The sequence below is a fragment of the Oncorhynchus keta genome, chromosome 34 (assembly GCF_023373465.1).
Source record: "Oncorhynchus keta strain PuntledgeMale-10-30-2019 chromosome 34, Oket_V2, whole genome shotgun sequence".
Lineage (NCBI taxonomy): Eukaryota > Metazoa > Chordata > Actinopteri > Salmoniformes > Salmonidae > Oncorhynchus > Oncorhynchus keta.
The window spans coordinates 31414298-31431676 of NC_068454.1; the positions used below are offsets into that span (position 1 = coordinate 31414298).

General features: G+C 41.4%; 2 protein-coding genes across 2 annotated transcripts; both read right to left on the minus strand.

The window, feature by feature from the left end:
• Positions 1-201: 201 nt before the first annotated feature.
• LOC118366934 (uncharacterized protein C2orf80-like) lies at positions 202-5176 on the minus strand. The gene is made up of 9 exons (XM_035749797.2): positions 5141-5176; positions 4333-4428; positions 4127-4208; positions 3906-3988; positions 3599-3689; positions 2930-3007; positions 2509-2596; positions 2189-2298; positions 202-586 (listed from the first exon to the last, which is right to left on the minus strand). Exons 2-9 carry the CDS (start codon positions 4371-4373, stop codon positions 533-535), a joined length of 627 nt encoding a protein of 208 aa, XP_035605690.1. The 5' UTR covers positions 4374-4428; positions 5141-5176; the 3' UTR covers positions 202-532.
• Positions 5177-5750: 574 nt separating this feature from the next.
• On the minus strand, positions 5751-13519 carry sgo2 (shugoshin 2). Its single transcript, XM_035749783.2, has 9 exons — positions 13497-13519; positions 10931-11064; positions 10600-10775; positions 10247-10324; positions 9339-9412; positions 9064-9230; positions 6620-8944; positions 6423-6537; positions 5751-6076 (listed from the first exon to the last, which is right to left on the minus strand). The coding sequence occupies exons 2-9, from the start codon at positions 11055-11057 to the stop codon at positions 5938-5940; spliced, it is 3201 nt and encodes a 1066-aa protein (XP_035605676.1). The 5' UTR covers positions 11058-11064; positions 13497-13519; the 3' UTR covers positions 5751-5937.
• Between the last annotated feature and the right edge of the window lie 3860 nt (positions 13520-17379).

The following is a 17379-nucleotide window of genomic DNA, read 5'->3' on the forward strand; positions in this document are numbered from 1 at the left end:
AGAACTTCCTCTCTTTGATCTCCACCCCAAACGAATAGCGGGTGATTGGCATGCTATTCTCAAGGTCAGAATATGCATAGAGAAAAAATATATAATAAAAAATTACGCTGCATTTAGGAGCGCTTAACTCGGGTCAGAATTCCCCCATAATTAGCACTTAAACACTACATGCCTGATTGTCACATAACTGATATACATATGTACTCTTTAATTTAACCTTTATTTAACTAGGCAACTTTGTTACAGACAGTGAATGGTTTATTGTACAATAGTATCTATGATGTAGTCAAACATTTGTATTGCTTATAGATGGACATGGTCTGACCTACAACCAAATATAGACGAAACCCCTAGTGATATGATAACACACTGGAGGATTGATACTTACTATTGGCCAGGGTTCCTTGAAATTTCACCCAGTGTAATAACACAGGAATAACCCTGTAATAACCCTGTAATAACCATCTAATAACAATATAATAATGGTGTAGTAACACAGAAGAGGAAAGGACTTTCCTTAATCCTGTAGAGATTATTGTGGTACTTCATAATGCTCTGCTTGTTCTTTCAATGACTCGCCACTGTCCTGTGTAGGGGACAGAAAACATGGACAGTAAAGAGGAGTTCTAGTTCAAAACACAAGAAAGCAGTAGAGTCCATTCCAGCAGTATTTTTCAACTATATAACAAGGTTGGGATGTTTGTTGAAATAATGATCAAATTCACAACTGCTTAAAATGTCAAGTCTACACTCCCCTACATATTTATTTGGAAAGTGAAGCTAAAACTTTTAATTTGTCTCTATACTCCAGCATTTTGGATTTGAGATCAAATATTTCATATGAAGCGACAGTAGTTTCATACTGTTTTACTGTTTAGAAATGAAAGCACTTTATGTATCTAGTCCCCACATTTGAAGGTGTCATAATTATTTGGACAAATTCACTTATAGTGTATTACATTCAGTCAAAAGTTTAGTATTTGGTCCCATATTCCTAGCACGCAATGACTACATCAAGCTTGGGACTACAAACTTGTTGGATGCATTTGCAGTTTGTTTTGGTTGTGTTTCGGATTTTGTTGTGTTCAATAGAAATGAATGGTAAATTATGTATTGTGTCATTTTGGAGTCACTTTTATTATAATTAAGCAATAAGGCACGAGGGGGTGTAGTATATGGCCAATATACTGCGTCTATAAGGGCTGTTCTTAGGCACAATGCAACAAACCCCCGGGGTGCCTTATTGCTATTATAAACTGGTTACCAATGTAATTAGAGGAGTAAAAATAAAGGTTTTGTCATATCCGTGGTATTCGTTCCGTTATAAACTGGGTGATTAAAGCCCTGAATGCTGATTGGCTGACAGACGTGGTATATCAGACCGCATACCATGGGTATGACAAAACATTTATATTTACTGCTCTAATTACGTTGGTAACCAGTTTCTAATAGCAATAAGGCATCTCGGGGGTTTTGGTATATGGCCAATATACCATGGCTAAGGGCTGTGTCCAGGCACTCTGCGATGCGTCATGCCTAAGTACAGCCCTTAGCCGTGGTGTATTGGCCATATACCACACCCCCTCGTGCCTTATTGCTTAAATATACCAGGGCTGTCAGCCAATGAGCATTTAGGGCTCAAACCACTCAGTTTATAAATAACAATATAATACGTTTCTGAACACTTCTACATTAACGTGGATGCTACCATGATTACGAATAATCATGAATGAATCATGAATAATGATGAGTGAGAAAGTTACAGATGCATAAATATCATACCCCAAGAACAAACGTTCCTGTTATTGGTAATGGTGAGAGGTTAGCATGATTTATTGGATTTTCCATGTAGTCTATATTAAAGGCCACTGCATTTAATATAACAGGCTTTTCAAATTCAACATTGGTGCACAATTTCTACTTAAAATATCAAAGGGAGATAAAAGGTACTCTCGTGGAACGACCCTGCTCAGAATATGGGACCAACAAACAAAACTTTTTCCTGAATGTAATACACTATAAGTGAATTTGTCCAAATACTTATGACACCTTCAAATGTGGGGACTAGATACATAAAGTGCATTCATTTCTAAACAGTAAAACAGATATGTATGAAGAACCAACTAAAAAAAATGTAGCTTCACTGTCCAAATACATAGGGGAGTGTATGTCTATGATTGCCACTCACACAGAGAAAGGAGTTAGATGTGGATGAGGAGGACTGCACCAAGGCCCTCCGTCCATCAGGGGCAGCACCTCGTTTAACCTGCACAGACAGCCATCGCTTCAAATTCTGGGCTGAAGGAAAATAATCAGAGAGAAGGTTGAGTCAATACTGGTCAGGGTGCTTACATAACTTGTTCTATAAACTACCGTAAACACAAGTGAGGAAAGGCAAGTCACATGCGAGCAAGGTAGAGGGAGACTGGCATAGTTGATGCGTTTAACAAATGGTAGTGTAGGATGAACACACATGCACACATCTCTCATACACACACACTGACATACTGTGCTTTCTGGAGTGGTCCACGGCCTTGAATGAGCCCAGCATGGCAAACGGGTGATAGGACAAGGTGAAGGGATGAACAATGGCGCTCTGTTGAGACAGTCATCAGATAAATTTTTCTATTTTAAGACCTTCTAATTAATGTCTTATAATGTTGTGGTACAGTTAGGCCTACTGAATATGTATACAGAGCAACACAGCATTATACCACAGCAAATGATCATTATAGACCAGATAACACTGAGGCTGAAGGCCTACTTACTTACTATACACTGAGGTGTTTTTAATGTTTTATACACTCAGTGTGTTATATATGATACCCCATAATACCTTCTTCCCACACAGACAAGTCTAGGCTGTAGGATTAGGCTATATACTAACACTGGGGATATAGAAATGTGCAGTATTCTAAACTCAGTCTACCTTGGAGTGCTGGTGGGGATAAGCGGCAGACGGTTTGGTGGTGTAGAGGGCAAGAATGTCTTTTACAGGCAAGCTATTCTGGAGCAGAGAGGACAACAGAACGGAGGTTAGAGCAGAGGGGAAATATAGTTTGTAACACAATTCACAATAATCATAAAAGGACCACATGGTCAACCCAGGGAAAGATCATGAACTAGGCAATGCTGCCCAGTTTGAAATATACTGTTGCAGCTGATTTAGAGATTAAACGGGAACTTAAGTTAAGCTCAACAAATTTGTAACATTGTATGAATTGCAAGCGTAACATACTGGATCATATGAAATAGATGACAAGAGTACACAATTGTGTACTTGAGACCCGTTTTGGCTGGTGAGCACTACTTTCAAAACGACCGGTGAAAATTATACAAAACCTTTATAACGTATCTTCAGTCAAAGTTTAGCAACAGAGGAGCATGGCTTTGGAGACTGGTGATTCATTGTGTAGTAACAAGGGAGGTTAGCTTAAGGGTCATTGACACTTTGGACTGAGCCGTGGTAGTAGACTCCCAACTCTGCCAAACTCTTCTAGATTACAAGGGTTACTAAGGGTCAGTAAGACTGCAGACTGAGCCGTGCTAGACTCACAACCCCTGGCATACTGTATGCCCAAGTACTCAGTCTACTCACCAGGATCATCCCAGCGAAGGAAGAAAGGATCATGGCTTCTCTCTCCAGGTGGTTGGGGTACTGGTCATTATAACCTGGGCTTCCCACTCCACTACAGGGAACAAAGTCAATCAATCCAATTTGATTTAGAAAAATAATTTTCATATCATCAGTTGTCATAAAGGGATTTACAGTAACCTGGCTTAGAGCTAAAGCCAATGCAATAGATAAGGAAGTTAGCAGAAGTCTTCATGTCTCAGATAAGGTTACTCAGGACGGCACAATCAAGTGGTATTGTGTTTGGAAGTCAATGTTTCAATGTACTTACACAATGTCTCTGTCCATAACATCATGTCGCTCCTCTTTCTCTAGCCACCAAAGGGCAACACTTATGGCCAAGTCATAATGGGCCTGGATGGAAGTACAGACACATTAAGTACAGGGTTTTAATAAATGTTGAAATAATCATAAAAACAGTCAACGGTTTAACTTTATATAACATCCCACATTAACCCCTGGTGGAGGGTGGTGCACTCCAGAAATTCCTACCAGGTCATCCAGCATGCTAGTGGATCCTTTCCCCTTGGGGTCAAAGCCATTCTCTCTCAGTTTCTGACCAATGTAATCTCCCCTGTTCAAAACACAAAACTGTTTCAAGCGCCTGAAGAAATAGAATGGCTATTCATCTGAATTCTCTCTTCCCACACACCATTCCTCTAAATCTATAATTTTATCATCCACAGAAAGCAACTCACAGAAGGGCTTCGATTTCTCTTCTCAGTCGCCTTGTCTCCATTTCTCTGAGATAGCGCTACTCATGCAGAGGGATAACTCCTTGGGGGTCCTGTAGCCTACACAAAACTAGGTTTGCAAATATAACGTCAAAGTACTTGACAATGACCCTAGGAGTTGGCATGGCAGCACAAACTGATCTTGGACCAGGGTAAGAAATTGGAGGAAGGGAAGTTACATTGTAGATAAAGGATGGAGATGGAAAGAAATCAACAGGTGATGATATATTATGATACTGCATGTCTGTTTTCCACGCTGACCTCAGCTGGGGCTCATATACAAGACATAGTATATGAGACATAAGACATAGTGCAGACTGCAGGGTAGTCTTGAACCTGGCACCTCTCTGGCCCTACACAGGGTCCAGGAAATGTGATTACAAGCCATTAAACTCACATCCAGCAGAACACAAATATGTTTTTACTAAACCTTTAATCACTGAAGATTATTGTGCAGCCTGAAGTGCTTAAGCAAGGCAAAAGCAAGGTGATAAGAAGTAGGTCTAGACTTTGTCTGACAAAGATTTGGCCTCACAACCTTTTCCCACAACTAGTCTCCAAAATGAGATGTTGACCTAAATAGGTCACTGTTGATTTACATAACATTTTATGTAGCATGTGCCTGGTAAAATGGGTGCTTATTCAAATCTGAGTTACATGATCAAATTGGCAATCTAAATCCATATAACATTACAGTTGGCCATATTATATTATATATTATTATATTTTTAATACAGACACACATTCATGTTGTAAAGCAATCTGTACTTACCACACGATGCAGAATTATCAGCAATGGTTACACCCAAAAACTGCAGTACTACTCCAAATGTCAGAGTAGCACAAAATCACAAATGTGTTTCATGTAAATAAACCAACCAAAAGACACACTGCAAACGGTAGCCGCTTCAGGGGACACCTGCTTGTGGAAAGGCTGTGTACAGTAGAGACCGAGGGGAGCAGAAAGACAACCACAGCCTCCTAAGTGAACAGCCTACTCTGAATAATTCACACAGGGCCTCCAGTCAATCACTCACACAATACAGGTCCAGATTATTTTAGAAACATAAGGAGATGCGGTGCGTTGGTCGGCACTTAACCATGATATGATCCAGCCATAGATTAGCTAGATGGTGCAGTCAGTCACCTAAGGATGAGTTGAACAACCTTAAGCAATAGCTAGCTGCCCCAAAGGGCATAATTAAAGTTGTTTTGTAACATGCTCCGTCGAATCATATTGCAACAACTTTAAATATACCATTAGAGGCAACTAGCTATTGCATAAGAGTGTTCGACTTACCCTTAGGTGACTGACTGGACCATCCAGATAATGTATGTCTGTATCGCATATCTGTTACTGTCACAAAACAAAAAATGTGGTATTTCTTACAGGCTTATTCAATTATTTATTATTTCATGACTAATAAAGTGGGTGCTATATTAACAAAAAGATTTTCAACCTAAAATGTATTGACATTTTATTTGTAAACTTATATTAAAACAAAAGGAAAAAACAATAAAAGCATTGGCAATATGTGTAAGAATTAAATGAGATGTCACAGAATAAAGTCAATTAACTGAATGCATGTTCTCCAAACTGCCAGGTTTATATGTGTCCTTCTGTTGTCTTTTCTTCTTCTTCTTCGCTTTAAAAATGGGGGAACTCAGGTACTTGGTGTCTGAGAACTTATCTCCACGTCTCATTTTGCTGTTAAAAGAAAGAAACAACAGTTGAATAATCAAGGGCTGGTATCATAGCCTGATAGAACCAACCTGACCACTAGCAAAACCAACCTGACCACTAGCAAAACCAACCTGACCACTAGCAAAACCAACCTGACCACTAGCAAAACCAACCTGACCACTAGCAAAACCAACCTGACCACTAGCAAAACCAACCTGACCACTAGCAAAACCAACCTGACCACTAGCAAAACCAACCTGACCACTAGCAAAACCAACCTGACCACTAGCAAAACCAACCTAATCACTGTGCAAGCTACTGATAACATACTAAAGGTAAGCTTTAGTTTCATTTCGAGAGCATTCCTCACCAGTTAATGGGTGGCAACTTGTAGCTAATGGCAGCTCCCCGTCGCCTGGCCCGTCCTGTGTCTTCATCATCTGTCCAGTTGGTGTTGGTTAGTGGCTTCAGGGCTCCTTCTGCTACTGTTGGTAAAACATAAAACAACCATTAGAAAACTACATCTCACACAAATAAAAATACAGTCAACAATAAAATCATTCGTACCTGGAGATCTTTCAGCCATAACCTCAGCCGACTCTTTATATACAGCAACCTTGTGAGCAGAAGAAGCAACCCTTTTAGGGCTTGAGGCTGGAGTGACAAATCCAGTCTCATTTGAACAGCTGACATCCACAGAGGACTCCCACAGAGGCCTATCATCCATGAGCAGCTCTCTCAGGCTCTGACGTACTCCCTCACCACTGTCAGGCAATTCTGTGTTGGTCTCAACAGTTGATAACGACACATTAGATGTCCTGCTGTTTGTGTCACCATCATCCTGGGACATGGAGTCAGGAACAATGTGGTTCTTCCTGTTTCTGGTGGAATCGCTAAAGCTATTGGGTATGACAAAAGTGGCTCTACATCTCGGTTTAGGGCCATGGTTGGACCGGGGCTTGAAGCTGCTGACTTTGAAGTCTGGACTCAGGACCTCAAGTGAAGACAAACGTTCATGAGTTTCACAGCTCTCCTCAGTGGTGGCAGAGTGTGTGAAGACGTGCAAAACTTTGGGATCCGCCACAGGCTGTACTTCTGCATTTTGTGCTACAGTGCGTACACCTATACTACTCTGGCTATCCAGAGTCTTACTAGACAAAATATTACCTGCACCCCCAGGCGCCAATCCTTTAGTGATGCTACTTTTAGTCTTTTTTTTCCTTTCTTTCACAGGGGCAAGACAGTAACCCTTCTGTGAATCAGTCTTCATCCTTGATTTTGCCGTCTCCACTCTCCTGGCTTTCTTGGGCTTTTGCTCTGCAGCAACTGAAATGGAGTCACCGATCTCCCATGGGGGCATTTCTTCCTCAACACATAAGCTTTCTTGGCCCTCTGAATTCCTTGCAGGTTCCTGGGTAGCAAACCATGGACGTTTAGAGGAGGCATGAGTTTCTTCAACCCCAGAGTCTGTAGTCTTGCGCCCAGCAGCTAGACAGTGATCTGGGTGAGGTCCAGTCAGATGCTCCTCTATGCTTTCTTCCCTGACCGTTACTTTCCCTTCTTCTGCAACAGAGTCATACCCTGTAGTCGGAGTGCACGCCAGCTTTTCAGCCCAAGCATCATCTAATATTGTACTGTTCACCGAGGAGCTGTCCCTGTTCGCCGAGACCACAAACGTCCCTCTGCCTTTCACTCTGGTGGGTCTCTTACTGCTCCGTGTAGTGGACAGAGGTCTGGAAGCACTGTGTGATTCCCTGTATTCGTGCAGGGTGGTATCCATGTCTACATAGGCTGGGCACCCTTCGGGAGAATGAGACTCCTCTTCAATGAGAGGTTGAGGCAGAAGGAATGGATCCTTTTCTGTTTCAATGTGTAATTCAAGGTCCACCATGACAGGCTGTGCTTTAGTCTTCCTGCGTTCTTTGGATTTCTTCTGGCCCTTTCTAGATGTAGGCTCATTAGAAATCACAAAAGTCTTGTGACCTTTAGTTTTAGTGACTTTGTTCTCCGTGGCATCTATGACCAATGGGTTTGCCCCGGCTAGTTTAAATACAGACTTCTGAGCTTCAGGGTCATCGAAAAAGTCATCTTCAAACGGGTCAGGTGAGACACTTCGATGGGATTTGGATTTGAGAGGCACTTCAAAAGTTTTTCTTGGGTCAAACGTTTTTGGAAAATCTTTTGTTGTTTTATGGGATTCTCGGGTAGGTTTTTTGTGTTTGGTGATGCGAGAGGTGACATAAGTCTTTCTGCGGGCAACAAGGGATTCTATCTCACTAGCTGAGTTCTCAATGAAGTCCTCTTCTCTGTGTTCTACATCCACACTCTCCGCTGTAGGGTTGTCTGTATGTAGTGGTGTTGCGGAAAACACCTTTTGTATCGCTGTCGGCAGCTCCACGTTTACAGCAGAGCTCTTCACCTCTGGATTCTCAACAACATGTGTTGGCCCACAGTTCTTATTTCCAACCTTCGCTAATAGACAAGGGATTTTTGTCTTTGGCACCTTCAGTTTCTTCGGTCCATTAGCTTTCTTGGGCTTGGTCTCCACTGTAACGATTTCAGCAGCGCTGTCCCCAATAGTTATCTCCATCTCTGTATCATTGATGGTGGTCTTCTCTGCTTCCCCGACAGTGGTCTTTATTGCAAGCGCCAATGTGGTCTCCATTATGCTGTTTGGATTGTGCACAACTTTATCAGTACCAGAGGGCTGTAGAATATTAGTTGTGGAGACAACAGAAGGCAAGACTGCTGGGATAGGGTCAAGTCCAGTGTCAGAATACATCTTTGACCACTTTTCCACCTCATCTTTTAGGCTACTGGATTGTCGGGATGTTCTCTTTTGGGTCGATTTCAAAGTATTGTCCACTTGTTGCTCCATCTTATTAATGCTCTCTGTAGGTTAAGAATACATGTGAGTTACTGAAAACCTTCAATAACCAACCTAATGCTGAAAGGTCATGCATTTCAAAATGTGGGGTAGTTCTGAATTCTCCATGCACCAGTCCCCTTACCTTTACTGGCATTGGACTCTGATGACCTACTTTGGGTCCCAAAAGGATTTGTGGACGTGTTTCCTCTGTCATTTACTACAACCTCTTGGCTCATGCTGGTCTGTTTTGAAGGGGACACCAAATCCCTGGACTGCTCTGCTATGATAAGAGGCATCTGAACCGCTACCCTAGAATGAAAATAAATATGAGGGGAAATGTGTGAACAGAAATAATTAACAATAAGACCGTAACTGTATTTCTGTAACAGCAAACATGAATAGGAGTCTCATTATTACCTCTCCATCTGACCATTTTCCTCTTTTTTATCAGGGGGTGGCTTACTGCGATCTTCAGATATTTCAGGGGAATCCTTTGACAGAAAGAAAAACAATTTAGCAGGGCTCTACACTGACATTTTTTTTACAAGGAGCATGTGCTCTTAAGTAAAAGGTTTTAAAAAATGTTGTTTTTTTTCATTAGGAGCACGGTGAATGTATTTGAATAATAAGAAATGTGTACTCATAAGAAATAACTAAACGTTCATGAATAAAAGGTTTCGGGGGCGTTCCATGCTCAATCAAGTACAATGCACCCTCAAATATTTAACTCACTTGTGAGACAAAAACCTTCAGCTGCCCCTTTAAGGGGCGGGAGCCGTTACCGTGGTAATGGTGGGACTCCCATTCAAAATGAGATTCTCCAACTTCCCTTCCCTAACAGTCGAGAAAGTTCAAGCTAGTATGTGAACAAAACGATGTAAATAGCAAAGAAACACAAGAAGAAAGTCACACTTTAATAGACTTTTGGGTAAACTCAACCAACTTTATGCCTGTGCACTTTTAAAAATGAATCCTTCAGCACTCCACTCAGTGCGCACAGGGTCCCAGGCACTGTTGCTGCTCCCCAGACCACTGAGGTAGATATTACTGTATGAGCAGATACTGTTGCACAAGGTGAGATAAATAACTATGTAGAGTCCTGTGTGATTAGCTACCAGTTATGAAACAAAATGGCAGAAATAGTTTTGAAAATAGCTACGGTAGCAATTTATTTAGCTATAAATCACAACTTGCACATGTGCTCATACTCTACTTTTTCAGTTCGCACACATCTACTTTTAGGTGCATATGCGAGTAAAATGGTTGCAATGTATAGAGCCCTGTTTAGCATAGTAGCATAGAGGACATACTGGAAGAGGACTTACATTTTCATCAGAGAAGAGGTCCACAGCCCTTTCCAAGTTATCCAAAGTGTTGCGTTGAAGGTCTTTCAAGATTATAATCTGTAAAAGGATATGTTGTTTTTAGTTGTTGCTTTACAGCACGAGATTTCTTTATGTAATGAATAGCGCTATAGAAGTTGAATAAACAATTTTTCTCATTATTACCTGTCAACAACTACCATGCTTTTATGTCAAACTAACACTGAAGTCTGTGAGAAAATATATCAATATTGTTACGAAGAGCACCTCTAAATAAGTGACCTGGTAAGGAGCCAAATTTAGATCCCACTATGTCTTATTCAAAGAGATGGACTCAGAGTCCCTCTCTAACCCACCAGTTGGTTGTGCTTGAATCTGCGAATAGCCAGGTCAAAATTCAGAGACTCCACTTGTTTCCGTAGGTGCACAGTTTCCACTTCAAGCTGTCTGCTTCTCTCCCTCTGAGCCACCAAGGCCAGAGCCAGAGCCTTGTTGTTAGTCTTCAGGGAGACCTTGAAGAACGAGGATGTGTCTAGAAAATACATGAAACAGAAATTCGAAATAAACATATGATAATGCAGTATGACTTACCAAGTTACCTGTCATTAACCAACAATAGGCTATTACAAACTAAAAGGTAATCCACCTCTTACATCAATTTAGTGATGGCAGCTGTACGCTACTTACTGAGAATCTTGGTCTTTATCTTCGATGCCACTGTTATGGAGTTATTTTTAGCAGCCTTCGAGGGCATAGGTTTCTTCCCTGGTAACATAGTTGAGAGGAGGGTCCTTCCCTCAGCTGACATGTTCATCCTGATCCTGGAAGCATAAAAAAAGGACAGTTGATCAGCCTTTAGTCGACAATCAATCTACCAGTAAAGAATGTGCATGCGCCTCCAAACTACCAAAATGAATATGCAAAATCACAACTGCAGTTTCGCTACTAAAAATAGCTATAGCCTGCTGTCAGAACTAACGTAATCTAGATAGCTATAGCAATGATACTTACTGACATTTCATCTGTTATCATAATCGTTAACTACAATATACCTAGTTTACGTTAGCTAGCTAACTTGCTAGCCAAAATTAAGAAGTTAACGTTAGACAGTTAGCATAGCTAGATTACGTTAACTTGCTAACGTTACTTACCGGGCGTTATGTCTTCTTATTTAAAGTGGCCGAATTTGCTATAGCTATGTAATTGAAACGTTAATATAGCCGGTGAAAACGTTACCAAATTGTATTTACATGCTAGCTAGATAACGGGTGGCTCAGCTTAAACATAAACATTCTAGCAACCAACCGGCGCCGCTGTTTCAAGTAAAAAAATAGGCGTGCTCTTTGGACTGCAACGAGCTAATCACAGCTCAGATCGCTCATTCGAAATTCTAGCCCTGTCTGGGTATAGACCAATCATGTCTATAAGATCTGGATAAACAGACCAATCATGTCTATAAACCATGGATAAACAGACCAATCATGTCTATAAACCCTGGATGACTAAGAGGGCGCTGTATTGAAGCCACAGGGCAGCCATCTCCTCAAGTATACATGTTTTGGAAGCTATAGAAATGCAATTATTCATGTCTACATTCGTTTTGACACGTTTATTATATTACAGACACTCTAATGCACACATTTAAATTATATTATGTGAGCTATACATACAAATCGCTGCAGCTGTACATAGTCCATCTGTAAATAGCCCACCCAATCTACCTACCTCATCCCCATATTGTTCTTATTTACTTTTCTGCTCTTTTGCACATCATCATCTGCTCATTTATCACTCCAGTGTTAATCTGCTAAATTGTAATTATTTCGCTACTATGGTTTATTTATTTTCTACCTCCTCACGCCATTTGCACACACTGTATATAGACTTTATTTTTTGCTATTGTGTTATTGACTATGCTTGTTAATTCCATGTGTAACTCTGTGTTGTTGTTTGTGTCGCACTGTTTTTCTTTATATTGGCCAGGTTGAGGTTGTAAATGAGAACTTGTTCTCAACTAGTTTATCCGGTTAAATAAAGGTGGGGGAAAAAATAATAATCCTTACGGATTTAGGTACGGGCGAGAGAAACATTTAGCGATTTTCTAACAAATGTAATGCAAAACTACTAATTTTTCCATGGGACAGAGAGAAGTTTTGAAGCTTATTTCCTGCAATTCTACCAATTTTGCAATGGTGTGGAAAAATATTTTCGCACTTTTGCCTATAGTTTATCCATGATGTTGTGAAACAATTTAAATCAATACATAATCGTTCAGGTACGCCTTCGCGCTTCAGCAAACAAATGAAATAATGAGAAGGAAATAATTAGTCGAAGTAAGACAATATTAACTTTGGATATTTTCCATGCCAATTCCATCTGTTTCCCCTGTGATATGACGTACTAATACTTTGTGATCTATGTTTCGTTTCAGCGCAGGGCTTTTATCTGAATGTTATCACCCACCCGCATGGCATTGTTTATTATTCAGAAACACCTGCAAAGTTCTTACTTTTCGCGAGTAATGGAAAGCCACCCGCGAAAGAAAATTCCACAGACTTCTTTATCTATTTTGTGCTGTTGTTACATTTGTGTTAGTGTTTCGTTTCGTGTCCAATGCGCTCAGGGTGTTGTTTACATACAGTATCATTTGCGCCAGCATCATGAGCAAAGTCATTGTAGCCTATCATTTCACTTTACCTAGCCATGGCATGAGCACAGGCTGACTTGGCATTGCTGTAGCGCAGCTTGTTAGAAGCCTACCAACCGTTGCACCGTGTCCATTACAAAGTCAAATCTAGTCTGAACCGTTAAATAGTTAGGCTATCCATATAACCAGAGGTTATTTAATATTTCTATGGCGGATTCGCGGCTGCAATTTATGAAACGTGCCAAAACATTGGACGTAACAATATATGGCAAGGATATTGGTTTTCCCTATCCATCTGTGGCAAAGTTTCCCCTAAATACTTATGTCAAATCCAGCTCCAGAACTAACCATAGCCTAGCCAGCTGGCTAATCTTTTGGATACAGTATAGCAACAACATATAACATTAGCCATTAACTAGCAACAATTGAAGTCGGAAGTTTACATACACTTAGGTTGGAGTCATTAAAACTCGTTTTTCAATCACTCCACAAAGTTCTTATTAACAAACTAGTTTTGGCAAGTCAGTTAGGACATCTACTTTGTCCATGAATCAAGTAATTTTTCCAACAATTGTTGACAGACAAATTATTTCACTTAGAATTCACCGTATCACAATTCCAGTGGACCAGAAGTTTAGTGCCTTTAAACAGCTTGGAAAATTCCAGAAAATTATGTCATGGCTTTAGAAGCTTCTAATAGGCTAATTGACATCATTTGAGTCCAATTGAGTTGTACCTGTGGATGTATTTCAAGGCCTAACTTCAAACACAGTGCCTCAGGCAATTTCCAAATGCCTGGAGGTACCACGTTCACCTGTACAAAACAATAGTACGCAAGTATAAACACCGTGGGACCACGTAGCCGTCATACCACTCAGGAAGGAGACGCGCTCTGACTCCTAGAGATGAACGTACTTTGGTGCGAAAAGTGCAAATCGATCCCAGTACAACAGCAAAGGACATTGTGAAGATGCTGGAAGAAACCGGTTCGAAAGTATCTGTATCGACATAACCTGAAAGGCCGCTTAGCAAGGAAGAAGCCACTGCTCTAAAACCGCTATAAAAAAGCCAGACTACGGTTTGCAACTGCATATGGGGACAAAGATCGTACTTTTTGGAGAAATGTCCTCTGGTCTGATAAAAAAATATATAACTTTTTGGCCATAATGACCATTGTCAGGATCTGGAGCAACGAACCGCCCTTGCTGTCTCTGCCTGGCCGGTTCCCCTCTTTCCACTGGGATTCTCTGCCTTTAACCCTATTACAGGGGCTGAGCCACTGGCTTACTAGGGCTCTTTCATACCGTCCCTAGGAGGGGTGCGTCTCAGTTGGTGGTTGAAGATATCACTCTAGTGGTGTGGGGGCTGTGCTTTGGCAAAGTGGGTGGGGTTATATCCTTCCTGTTTGGCCCTGTCCGGGGGTGTCATCGGATGGGGGCCTCAGTGTCTCCTGACCCCTCCTGTCTCAGCCTCCAGTATTTATGCTACAGTAGTTTGTGTCGGGGGCTAGGGTCCGTTTGTTATATCTGGAGTACTTCTCCTGTCCTATCCGGTGTCCTGTGTGAATTTAAGTATGCTCTCTCTAATTCTCTCTTTCTTTCTCTGTCTCTCTCGGTGGACCTGAGCCCTCGGACCATGCCTCAGGACTACCGGGCATGATGACTCCTTGCTGTCCCCAGTCCACCTGGACATGCTGCTGCTCCAGTTTCAACTGTTCTGCCTGTGATTATTATTATTTGACCATACTGGTCATTTATGAACATTTGAACATCTTGGCCATGTTCTGTTATAATCTCCACCCGGCACAGCCAGAAGAAGACTGGCCACCCCACATAGCCTGTTTCCTCTCTAGGTTTTGGCCTTTCTAGGGAGTTTTTCCTAGCCACCGTGCTTCAACACCTGCATTGCTTGCTGTTTGGGGTTTTAGGCTGGGTTTCTGTACAGCACTTTGAGATATCAGCTGATGTACGAAGGACTATATAAATTAATTAGATTTCATTTAATTTGATTTATGTTTGGAGGAGAACACCATCCCAACCGTGAAGCACTGGGGTGGCAGAATCATGTTGTTGGGGTGCTTTGCTGCAGAAGGGACTGGTGCACTTCACAAAATAGATGGCATCACGAGGGAGGAAAATTATGTGGATATATTGAAGCAACATCTCAAGACATCAATCAGGAAGTTAAAGCTTGGTTGCAAATGGGTCTTGCAAATGGACAATGACCCCAAGCATACTTTCAAAGTTGTGGCAAAATGGCTTAAGGACCACAAAGTCAAGGTATTGGAGTGGCCATCATAAAGCCCTGAGCTCAATCCCATAGAAAATTTGTGGGAAGAGCTGAAAAAGCGTGGGTGAGCAAGGAGGCCTACAAACCTGACTCAGTTACACCAGCTCTGTCAGGAGGAATAGGCAAAAATTCATCCAACTTATTGTGGAAGGCAACCCAAAACGCTTGACCCAAGTTAAACAATTTAAAGGCAATGCTACCAAATACTAATTGAGTGTATGTAAACTTCTGGCCTATTATTCTGACATTACGCATTCTTAAAATAAAATTACTTAAAAATCATACAATGTGATTTTTCTGGATTTTCTGTCACAGTTGAAGTGTACCTATGATAAAAATTATAGACCTCTACATGCTTTGTAAGTAGGAAAACCTGCATAATCGTCAGTGTATCAAATACTTGTTCTCCCCACTGTATGTATGTACAGTGGGGCAAAGTAGTATTTAGTCAGCCACCAATTGTGCAAGTTCTCCCACTTAAAAAGATGAGAGGCCTGTAATTTTCATCATAGGTACACTTCAACTATGACAGACAAAATGAGATAAAAATCCAGAGAATCACATTGTAGGATTTTTAATTAATTCATTTGCAAATTATGGTGGAAAATAAGTATTTGGTCACCTACAAACAAGCAAGATGTCTGGCTCTCACAGACTGGTAACTTCTTCTTTAAGAGGCTCCTCTGTCCTCCACTCGTTACCTGTATTAATGGCACCTGTTTGAACTTGTTATCAGTATAAAAGACACCTGTTCACAACCTCAAACAGTCACACTCCAAACTCCACTATGGCCAAGACCAAAGAGCTGTCAAAGGACACCAGAAACAAAATTGTAGACCTGCACCAGGCTGGGAAGACTGAATCTGCAATAGGTAAGCAGCTTGGTTTGAAGAAATCAACTGTGGGAGCAATTATTAGGAAATGGAAGACATACAAGACCACTGATAATCTCCCTCGATCTGGGGCTCCACGCAAGATCTCACCCCGTGGGGTCAAAATGATCACAAGAACGGTGAGCAAAAATCCCAGAACCACACGGGAGGACCTAGTGAATGACCTGCAGAGAGCTGGGACCAAAGTAACAAAGCCTACCATCAGTAACACACTACGCCGCCAGGGACTCAAATCCTGCAGTGCCAGACGTGTCCCCCTGCCTAAGCCCAAATGTCCTCAACTTGCTGCAAAAAAACTCCAGAAGTCTATTGAACTGATCAAGACATGGTCTAACATGTGGCGAGTAAAATTGAACCCACAAAAGACTCAATGTGTCCTCTTCACAAGATGCACCAGCAAAAAAAAAACAGGAAACCCATAGATCTCAAACTCTATGGTGAAACAATAAAAGTAGAAAAAGAAGCAAAATTCCTTGGAGTCACCTTCCAGAAGAACATGCGCTGGACAACCCATATAGCGAACATAGAGAAAGAGGGACGAAAAAGATAAACCACCTAAAAACGCTGGATAACATCTTCACCTCAGACAGTGCTGAAAGTCTACATCAGCTACATCCGACCCCTCTTTGAATACGCCCTGCCAGCCTGGATAACAGCTTCACCTCAGACAGTGCTGAAAGTCTACATCAGCTACATCCGCCCCCTCTTTGAATACGCCCTGCCAGCCTGGATAACAGCTTCACCTCAGACAGTGCTGAAAGTCTACACCAGCAACATTCGATCCCTCTTTGAATACGCCCTGCCAGCCTGGATAACAGCTTCACCTCAGACAGTGCTGAAAGTCTACATCAGCTACATCCGACCCCTCTTTGAATACGCCCTGCCAGCCTGGATAACAGCTTCACCACAGCAGATGAATCGGCTACAGATAGTCCAAAACATGGCAATAAAAATGGCTTACAGACTACCAAGATACATCAGCAATCACTACGTTAACAGCATATCTGGACTGACATCAATCAACAATAGACAGTCAATCATTGGCCAGAAGTTCATCAACAGAGCCACTCACAACCCATCACTGAAGGAAGCCATGGGACAGACCAAATGCACCACAGATACACCCATGTCCATAATGCTGAAACTGATGTAGAAGAGAGGAAAGGAAAAAGGGGGAAAAGGAAAGAAAGGTGTGTGAGGGGGGGGGGGGGAGAATAGAAGAAAATAAATCATTTAAATAATTTAAAAAAATACAAATACAAAATAAATACAAAAATACTAAAAATGGTGTGTGTATGAAAGTGTGT

Coding starts and splice junctions, on each gene's coding strand:
- LOC118366934 (XM_035749797.2), bottom strand. CDS start 4,373: ATGGAGACAAGGCGACTGAGAAGAGAAATCGAAGCCCTTCT. Junction 3,690..3,905: donor GTTATGGACAGAGACATTGT/GTAAGTACATTG, acceptor TGTTCCCTGTAG/TGGAGTGGGAAGCCCAGGTT. Junction 2,597..2,929: donor ATCCCCACCAGCACTCCAAG/GTAGACTGAGTT, acceptor CTGTCTCAACAG/AGCGCCATTGTTCATCCCTT.
- sgo2 (XM_035749783.2), bottom strand. CDS start 11,057: ATGAACATGTCAGCTGAGGGAAGGACCCTCCTCTCAACTATGTTACCA. Junction 10,776..10,930: donor GATAAAGACCAAGATTCTCA/GTAAGTAGCGTA, acceptor TGTATTTTCTAG/ACACATCCTCGTTCTTCAAG. Junction 10,325..10,599: donor GATTCAAGCACAACCAACTG/GTGGGTTAGAGA, acceptor ATCCTTTTACAG/ATTATAATCTTGAAAGACCT.